The 10,907-nt window shown below is 39.1% G+C and overlaps 1 protein-coding gene across 1 annotated transcript in view; it reads left to right on the plus strand.

The window, feature by feature from the left end:
* LOC136883266 (delta-like protein 1) overlaps positions 1-10,684 on the plus strand; it is a 192,803-nt gene extending 182,119 nt beyond the window's left edge. Inside the window, exons 7-9 of the mRNA XM_067155477.2 lie at positions 7,940-8,000; positions 8,679-8,809; positions 10,382-10,684. Coding sequence (XP_067011578.2) covers positions 7,940-8,000; positions 8,679-8,809; positions 10,382-10,617 — 428 coding nt within the window. The 3' untranslated portion in view covers positions 10,618-10,684. The remainder of the gene's footprint in view (positions 1-7,939; positions 8,001-8,678; positions 8,810-10,381) is intronic.
* Positions 10,685-10,907: the final 223 nt, after the last annotated feature.

The following is a 10,907-nucleotide window of genomic DNA, read 5'->3' on the forward strand; positions in this document are numbered from 1 at the left end:
ACTCAATGACCGCATTAGAAAAATAAAAACTTGTTGAAAACTGAGTTGATTTAAAAATACATTTTGAAAGCTTTGAAAAATAACTTTCCGTTCTATTTATTTTTTCTGGTTTGTAAAATGGAAGCTGTTTGAACTAGATATATATTTACCCTCCCCTTCATCCATTGTCGCTGTAATATTTCTGGCGTAAGTAATCATAAATTAAAACACCGTTTTTTTTAGAAATATTTGTATTTCAAATGATAAAAACTTCTACCAACTTTGTGAAAAACATGTATATGAGATAATTATACAATATTTTACGTATATTTGAGTTCATATTCAAGTTCAATTTTGCACTATTTTCTTTATGTGAACACACTGAAGAATTATTGTCATTGTTTTAACCAAATATTGGTATAGTCGACTATCTTTTGTACAATATCGCCTGGAAAAAATAGCTCCCAGGTTCCAATTGGAGTTTTAATATTACTGGCTAAGCCTTTAGGCCCTATCAGGCATGTTACAATATTATGACCTGGTCAACGACCAGTTCTTGCGAATGTTCGGTACGCATGCCGTTATGTCTTACCGTCCTTGTCTGTCAAATTCACTTCAGAAACACCAGCACCGCATCCATCATCACCAGATAGCTCACTATTTGTATCATGGTCAGTAACCTGAAGATTGTCAGTTTCACCTTCATCATCACTTTGTGGCTGCTGTCTGGAAATATCTTCTGCTGCCTCATCAACTTCTTCCGATAGGCATTCTACTGCTTTGTCTCTGTCTTTCACAAATGCAGTTATTCTTTCACTTTCTTCCTTTTCAACACTCTCTGTCAATAATCGGATCCTTTCTTCTTCAGCAGGATCCATATTGAGATGTATATGCACACGAAACTAAACGAATCTAGTAAAACACAGCCGGGCGCGTACTGGTCACAATGACCGAGACACGAGTTACACTAACGGACGCATCGGTGTAAAAGACCGCAGACTGACTCGAATATCTACCTTTCTGTCTGCAGGGTGTCTGACGAGGGGCCACCCTATCAGGTAGCTAGATTATCCCTTGGGGAAGATAGTCTGGAGGAGGGGGGGCATAGCTGACCTTCAGACGGATTCCCTGACCAAAACGTTTAGTGGTCGGTCGTTTAGACCGCTACGCGCCCGATTAAGGGCTAGAGACCATCATCAGTTCAAATCACAAAACTAAGACAAGATATAAATTATAATAGATAAAATTTATAAAATAAGAGTGTGTTGCTGACATTCGGTGCAAGACAAGTAAAGAGTTGAATTATAAACACTCAACAGGATCAAAGTTGTTCTAGTATAAGTTCTCACCTTTTCTTACACTTTGAAAACTGCATCTTCCAAAAGACCAGGTCAAACACTTCAAATACTAGCACTTGCAGAATCTTGTATAATTCAGTTCAGTTGAAACAAGTGTGAACAGAATAATGTTGATGAGAAGGAGTTGAGATGTTCATTTGTTTTCAATATGGATCCTTGAAAATGTAAAAGAGCAAAAGAAAAGAAATAGAGTAGAGCTGAGTTGTAGTTGGTAGGAGGAAGAGAAGGGAGATATAGTGTAGCCTAAGGTGGGGCTGAGGGATGTGGAATGGTGGGTGATTGGTGAAGGGAATTTGGAGAAAAATAAAAAGGGGGTGTTTAGATTACTTGATTTCTTTTTATTGAAAATATGAATTAATAGATCAAATAAAGGGTTCCTTTTTAATATCTCATTAAGTTTGAAATTGGGATTAAAGTATTGACCCAGGTGGATGAAACAATTTTCAGATCTTGATCAATATTCGTGAACTTATAGTTTGAGGCCATCATATGTTTTTCCATAGCTGAAAATCTATCCTATTTGCATTCAACTTGGAAGAAAACGTTGAGAACTTACACTAGAACAAGTGTGATCGTGATGAATGTTTATCATTCAACTCTTTACTTGTCTTGCAACGAATGTCAGCAACACGCTCGCATTTTATAAACCAGCTCCAGAATCAGTTGTTATCTAACTGCCCAGCTGCTTTGCACCAATATTCAGACAGCAGTAATCCTATCTATCAGAGATGAGTAGCAGCAGAAGACACAAAGCACATCACAACAAACAAGGGTCAATGTAATGCTATTGTTGATCAATTTTATGAGCATTCCATATTGCAGGCCTTCACATTTAGTTTTCTTCCGTCTCTATGATATTAGGGCATCTTATAAAATTATTTATAGCATAGACTCTAGTTCCTTATTCCCTGACTTTACATACCGATTTTCATTAAAATCCATTTTCCCATTTTCTCGTGACTTGACACTGATATGGACTTAGCAACAAAAATCGAAATTCACAAATATCTCTGTTATCATAGCTGGTACTATAAAGATGTATACGACATAAATGATCGGAAATGTAGTTATGTAATATTTATCCACAGGACCATTAATGACACCAAAATTGTGAGAATTAAATTTTAGGCATTCTCGTAAACTACCATATCACTCAGCCCGAATAAAATTATGTATAGCCTAGATTATAGTGGCCCATTCCCTGAATTTAAATATCGATTTTCATTGAATTCTCTTCAGCCATTTTCTCTCGATGCCCGTACATACATACATACATACATACATACATACATACAGACAGACAGACAGACAGACAGACAGACAGACAGAGAATTAAAAAGTGCATTTCCTTATTACTGTGGACACGACCGATACAGAAATACCATTCTTTTAAAATTCTGATCAATGCACAGACGAAACTCTTATTTCATATATAAAGAGATTTTATCTATTATCTATTATATTTTATGTCTTTCCTTAACTGTATGATTTTGATTGATGATGGTCCTTAACAAGACCGAAACAAGTTTCAAATGTATGTAATTTTTTTACGTTACAATAAATGAGTATTGTATAGGTGGAAACCTTTTAGCTCTTGTTTTAATTAAATGCTCGTATCCAGTGGCGGCTGGTGCAGAAAATCAGTTGTGTGCTGTACGCCATTCCCCCTCAAAAATTTAAAATATTGAGAAGCATACCGGTATGCGGTTTTCAAGAGGCTCTCCACTGAGTTTTCCACACTGAACAAACACGCAAACGACCCCAACACATATACACATTCCTCACAATGAAACTATATAATTAAACACACAATAAACCTGCAATGGCAAAATATTAACGAACTCCAACACTTGGTGTGAGCGCGCAAAAACAGAACTACCCAATGTTACCAACATCATTGAAATAAAACCAGCAACGTCGTAATGTAAAATTACATGTTATGTTTTTATAGTGACATTTATAAACTAGACATTTTTATTAAAGGAAATCACAATATCATGTCCTTATTTTGACAACATAAAATGTACCATTTTTATAGTTCATTGATTTACAAAGGTGGTCATGGAATAGGCAAGTTGGGAGTATTCTATCCTCTTTGGTATTAAAAGACCTGGCGGGAACAGCTCAACAGTATTTTGTTTTCCCGTTTGCTTTGAGCGATCCCCTCTTAAATACTACCGCTGAGTCAAGAGGGTGCCACCTGCCACGTTCTCATTTCGGACGAAATGCAAGTGTGGTCAAACGAAGAATCGCTGTGAAGTGATGTCTTGCCGGTCTTGGCTGTTGTTTTCACAGCCTATCGGGAAAAGTTGAGCATGCATGCGTAAAATGCAGAGTTCCTGCTTTCTGGCAAAAAGCTTAGAAATTCTCTCCGAGCTGTGATCGCACAGCCACCCGGCGTGGAGCACACGACTGTATTAGTTACCTGGTTGTGAGACGAGTTGAAAAATTTCCTATTCTTTGGCTGACGTCTTTTTCATTGCAGTGTATTTGATTGCAGATAATATTTTTAAAGTAATTTATTTTTCAAATAGGCAATGTGATGCAGCACTTCAGCACATAAGGTAGGGCCGCCCCTGGTTACCTCTATGGACTGTGAAAGAAAAATCACATTAACTTCACTGACAAACTGAAGGAGGTGTTGGAGTTAAATGATATATTTCATGAAAATCCTGCCCCAGCTTGACACTCTCGTTCTTGATCTATAAATAAAATCAAATATTTTGCAGAATTAATGGATGATCAATATGCCGAAGGTACCTTGTAGACGCTTTGCCTGTGTTTCTTTTTTTTTAATAAATTCTATTGTTTTATACGTAAATTACTACAGCATCATTGCCTTGATTTACAGATATCAAAGCCAAAATTGTAGCTAAACAGCGGTAAAGCATTAAAGAGATTATATTTAGTACCGTAACTGATCAAATATCGATAATAGGGACACGATTGTTTGATAACTACTCTACAAGGCCCCTACGGCCATGGTGGGTGGAATACTGGACAATAAGTGTGACTATTTCAAATGAGAAGTCACGGCACTATACTCGGTTTCGAAGTAATACTATAACTATCTTAATGTATAGAATTTCACGACCACTAAATAACATAGGCCTAATAATACTTAATTTGGGAATATTGGGTCGCGTAATGTTAATAATCTGCTGGCGCGTTTCGGTCGTCAGGCGATAGAAATTGCTAAACACGCGAACAATTTTAACAAAGGTGAAGGCCATATACTGAGTAGATCATGACTACTCTCCATAATTAACTCGTCAATATCTTTCTCCTTGACTCTGAAGGCCCTGAAATGAACTAAATTTCTATCAGTGTCTCTCTATCTTGAGTCTGGTTACTATGGAGTGACAGTTGTCAATACAGTATTTGTTATTGTTCTGATCTCAAGATCAAAACGCGTCGACAGATTATTAACATTACGCCACCTGATAACTCCAAATTAATTACCAATATTGTAGCTACACTGATGTTCATGAAAAGAAGAACACCTTGAAAGACTATAGATAGGAAGTTTATATTCACAGGACATGTTCATTAGTATGTTCTGCAGAAACGATTAGTATTTCAGTCACCTAGGTTCAGCATGTGTCCTGTTGCCTAGTAGACACTTGGTACTCCATGGGCACTGATAACTTGTTCCATGCTTATAAGGCGCGAATGATGCCCTGGGGTACAGCAATCCATACTGCATTCACCTGGTTCCACAGTTCTTCTTTGGTGGTTGGCATTGGGTCACAGCGCCGCATCCATCGTTTCACCATATCCCACACATTTTCAATTGGCAACAAGTCCGGTGATCGGGTAGGCCAGGGCGATAGTATGAAATCCTGTGACAACAAGAAGGCACGTGTTCGTGCAGAAACATGTGGTCGCGCATTGTCCTGATGAAATAGTGCGTCTGGGGTGTCGTGCAGAAAGGGTATGGCTACAAGTCGCAGGATGTCTTTCACGTAGATCAAACTGGTCACAGTGCCCTGGACACGCACCAACTGTAATTTGTGATTGTATCCACACCATAAGGCCTTGGGTTGGCACTGTATGTCTTGTGCGAATGCAGTCAGTGTGATGCCTCTCCCTCTGTCTGCGGCAAACCAAAATGCGGCAATCATTTTCAAACAAACAGAACCTGGATTCGTCCGAAAACACTATCTGCTGCCATTTCTGTCCCCAGTGACGTCGTTCCATACACCATTGCAGTCTAGCATGTTTATGCACACTAGTCAAAGGTAGGCGGAGAAGTGGACGACGCGCCGGTAACCCAGACCGTAATAAACGACGGCGGACTGCCACTGCTGATAGTGTACGATGTGTTACACTGTTCCACTGTTGCGCCAGAGTCGAGGAAGACGCAGATCTGTCCTGCAATGCCAATCGAATGAGATGTCGACCTTTTCGGGGCGTGCTCTGGTGGTGCAACCAGACCCATGTCGTCGTATTCTGCGATCTTCTGCGAACCATTCTGTACTCTCCCGTTGCACTGCCGACACACTTTGTCTCGCACGAGCAGCAATTTTCCGGCTGGATGCATCACGTTCTCTCATGGCAATAATGCTCCCTCTTTCAAACTCACTTATTTAACTGTACGGTTCTCGTATACGTCTGCGTGGCATCCTGTACGTCTGATCAAGTCATACTGATCCATTACCTTCGGTTTATAGCGACAACGAGAGCCGCAGGTACATTTTACCAGTCGGTGGTGGTGCGCCGATATATCGATATGGACCTTTAACCTGAGGACCGACATGGTTCAAATGCTAGTCATTTCTTCAAAACATACTATTGCACATGTCCTGTGAATATGAACTTCCTATCTGCAGTCTTTCAAGGTGTTCTGGTTTTTACGTACATGAGTGCATTTTGATTCTCAATTATCTGTAGTAATATGGCGGGGCTTTGACTTATTTCCTTTAATTCCTTGGTGGAATACAAGGCCTTGACGAGCGTATTCTACCTTCTGACAACGTTTCCTCTTCTCTCCATGTCTCGTTGGCTCCAGCTATCTCCATGTCTATGTTTCTCCTCTAGGTGATGGTCGGTTTTGTCCTGCCTGCGACTACCTTGTGGATTCCAGTTCAATGCCTGCCTTGCAATATTTTCTTGTGGTCTTTTATGGATGTGGCCGATCCACCTCCATTTTCTCCTCATTATCTGTTGCTGTATGGGATTTTGACTTGTCGTATCCCAAAAGTCTACGTTTGAACTTGTATTTGGCCACCATATTCTCATACCTTAACCTAAGCGAAGGTTTATAAAAGTCTGTAGCCTAGTGGTAATATCATTGGTCACTTTCCAGATCTCACTTCCATACAGTAATACAGATTTGACATTTGAGTTGAGGATTTCTAGTTTTTTCAAAGCTATTTTCTCTCCTCAAAACATGTCCAAAGAACTGCAGGATTCTCCGTCTAACAAGAGTGGAAAGTCGATTCGGGATACCAAGCACTTCTATTATGGAGAAGTTATATCTTTCCTTCGTCCAAGATATTCTTAGCATCCTCCGCCAGCACCATATTTCAAAATTATTTCAAATTACGCATCAGAGTGAAATGTCTGTAGAGATGCTTGGGTGTGCTATTCTGACACATGTATATAAAAACAAGAGCGCGTAATATGGAAGTGACCGGGTGAGTTGGCCTTGCGGTTAGGAGTGCGCAGCTGTGAACTCACATCCGGGAGATAGTGCGTTCGAACCCCACTGTCGGCAGCCCTGAAGATGGTTTACCGTGGTTTCCAATTTTCACACCAGGAAAATGCTGGGCTGTACCTTAATTAAAGCCACGGCTGCCTCCCTCCCATTCCTAGGCCTTTCCTTTCCCATTGTCGCCATAAGACCTATCTGTGTCGTAGAACAGCTAGAAAAGAAAAGAAAAGAAAAAGGAAGTGTTAATACGTAGACGATAACATTGTGGCGATAGGCAACTGTTGATTGGTTGAAGTTGTTAATATTCTTATACCGGATATGTCATCGCAGCCATGAGATTAAGAGTGTTAAAACTGTGCTGTAAAAAATGTAATACTCTTTTGACATAATATTATGTTTTACGGCTGTGGGTCATGTGAAGTTTACGATATACAATTGTGATACAATGTTACCTAGCAACTCTGCAAGCTGTGGTGTGAAGTACTCATGGATGGCCATGCCTGAGAGACATATTACAAGGAAAGGCGTTACAGTACAGTTGGTCGATGTCATCTTGTAGGTGGTGATGTGAAGTATTAATGGATGACCATGACAGAGACATATAGAAGGCACTTTTATCAAAGAGTCCTCATCTCATCACACTCTAGAGAACTGATTATTTCATTCGTGGTTGTTTAATAGGGTCTGAGTCAGTTTACCCCTTTCTCTACACTTAATCCTACACTTGTCCACTCCATAATCTATATAAATGTCTTGAGTCATTTTACCCTTTCCGAAGCACTGAATCCTACTTTTATCGACTCCAAATTCCATACAGATGTATCTAACTATTCGTTAGAAGCAAATAAATTAAATCATATCAATTTATATATTGAAAGACATATTTATGATCGTTTGATTTCCTCAAAGGGAAATTTGACACCACTTCTTTTCTTTCTCATTACAGCTATATGTGCTGATAACTGCCACAAAGAACGTGGATACTGCAGAAAACCAGGCGAATGCAGGTGAGTTTATAGAACAATTTTTGTGGAAGCAATTTATTTACTTTTTATTTATTTTTTAACAATTCTTCCTACCCACTTTCACTTTTCCACCTTCTTATACTTTCATCGAACAGATAGCTATTCCATATATAGGTGAAATAATAAATATTATGCCAATTAAGGCTTTTTACGACCGAAGATCAAAATTTAGAGCAATCAAATGAGTTATTAAGTAGTGTGTGTGTGCAGCGTTTCGGTCAGAGCTCCTCAGTAGGACTGGCATGTTTTCCATAGACGCTGCTTAGCAGTGGAAGGCCATCTGACGGTCTCACCGGGTTAACTGGCATTGTTCCTCGATGGGGAGAACGCACTTTTGATAATGGAGAATCAGTTCTCCTTGAGCATATTAGTAAATCTTAACTCTGAGAGATTATCAGACGGTCTGCCATTTGCTAGGCAGAGTTTTCGAAGTGTATGCCTGTCCAACTGACGAGCACTGGGCGGAATGGTGTACATACGCAAACTAATAACTCATTCTATTGATGTGGTATTTTTGTAAATATTATGTTTGTAATGTTAAATCCATGTAATTAATATTATTTTTATGATCTTTAAAGAATTTCCTCCCACATCGTTCCAAGCCTAACCTCTTTGTGCTATAAGGAATCCTCTCCAGGTTACTTTTTTTGTCTGTTGCAGGTGTAAGGTCGGATGGTGGGGAGAAAACTGTAACAAATGCTATGCCTATCCTGGCTGCGTTCACGGCTCTTGCCAGCGTCCCTGGGAATGTAACTGTGAACCAGGATGGGGAGGAATTCTGTGTGATGTTGGTAAGTAAATCTCACTGTAAAATAATGTCAGCCAGGAAAATATTTGAGGGTTTTTATGTTACTTACCAGCTGCTGAGGGGAGAGCGATGACATCGTGAGAATACAGACACATTCTAGCGTCTTAGCCTAGTAACTCTTCTTTCCTCCCCGCTAACTGACATCAGCAACCCTCAGTGGTCATTTTAGGCTAATAGAGGAGAATAGTTTGTCTAGGATAAATATTATCTCGGGCCTGGAGGTTAAGAAAAGCAGCAGGAGATCAAAGTGAAAATGGTCGGACTTATTTAAAAAAAATGATTTTACCGAATATACCGAATTAAACAAGTCCATAATGCTAGTTGCAAATAGAGGATCGTGGAGCCGCGTAGTTAATTCACAGGGGTTTGACGACTGTGTTTAAAATCTTAACAATCTATAATGAAAATATATGTATATATCTAGCGGTGACTCACGGCCGTTCAAATTGTAATTCATACAGCAGGAATATTCAGCCTAGGGAGGCTAAAACACGCTCTACAGCAGTGTTAACACAGGTGTCCTTGCACAGAAATGGCTACGAGTTAAGACGGCAACTTGTCCGTCCACGACGTTAAGTGGCTATGCATACCTTCCAGGCGTTCTAAATAGTGATACGAACGGACTTCGGATATCATTGAATAATTATGCGTACTCAGCGGGCAGGTGTGAATAATTAAGGTACTTAGTCGTTGGTTTCAAGCTACAGCCACCTCTGCATACTCTGTTGTCTAGCCTGCGAATTAACAGAGACTTCCAAGAGTCGGTCAAACACCCAGCCGGACAGGGTTCTAGGACGCATGTTTTAAAACGTGCGACCGAAATTTACCGGAGAAGCCCTAGCGGTACAAGTAAATGCCATATGGCCTTTTACGTAGAAAAATGAACTTTCATATCCTTAGTCTGGGCCTTATTTTGAGATGGGACCAACAATTTACCCATTATTTTGTGATTTAGTGGGTAGGACATGCCCAACTTAAGCGGATATTTGCACATTAATGGTCGCTATATTAAAATGGTTAATTATTGAAAAATAAGACCAGGCCTGTGCTTGAACTGAATCTCTAAGATATAACCATACTAAATTTCAGCTTTTATCGTCGCCATAAGACATATCTGTGTCGGTGCGACGTAAAGCAAATAGCAAAAGAAAAGAAACCAACAAAAAACAAAATCAGTTCGTTCAGGTGTGATTGAGAGAGAAATTAACAGACACCTCCTCGTTTTAGGTTATTGCCAGACCTCGGATTTTAGGCAGTAACAGGTTAGAATGCAAAACTAATTTTGTTATTAGGAAGTGCCGCCCGGCCCGTTCTTCCATTATGTAGGAAGGGTAACATAAATTCTAGGCGTTCTGATGGGCCGTACCCCTAACGTTCATGCAAAACTCATAGCATAACCGTTGTGCAGGATAGACTATACTCGTTACTCACCTTATTTTATTAATAGTATAGATATAGAAGACAGAGGAGGTGTATGTGCGCATCTATGTATGTATTTATTACAAAATAACAGTTTTAAGAGTCAGTGTAGTCTAAAATTCTTCTGTCTTTCCAGAGCTGACTTTCTGTAATGATAACCCCAACGTGTGTGAGAACGGAGCCACATGTGTGAGTCTAACAGAAGAGGATGGGAACTACCGATGTCTGTGTGCTGACGGCTACACAGGGAGGAACTGCGAAGTAGCTAAGATGACCAATCCTCCAAGCAGTACCACGGAACAAATGGTGTCCAGTACACCGATGATGAGCGAGGAAGAAGACCAGGCCAACTCCACCCAAAACGAGGCTTGAGCTTCACTCATAAGCTGATGTTATCCTCAGGACATGATAAGGAGACATTCTTTATCACACAATTTAGATTAATGTTATTTAATTAAGTAGTATTATGTATACCATTATTTATTTATTGACTTATTGTTAGAATATTTATTTATTAAAATATTTTATGTAGATTTATTTATTTATTTATTTATTTATTTATTTATTTATTTATTTATTTATTTATTTATTTATTTATTTATTTATTTATTTATTTATTTATTTATTTATTTATTTATTTATTTATTTATTTATTTATTTAT

The sequence above is a fragment of the Anabrus simplex genome, chromosome 11, assembly GCF_040414725.1.
Source record: "Anabrus simplex isolate iqAnaSimp1 chromosome 11, ASM4041472v1, whole genome shotgun sequence".
Lineage (NCBI taxonomy): Eukaryota > Metazoa > Arthropoda > Insecta > Orthoptera > Tettigoniidae > Anabrus > Anabrus simplex.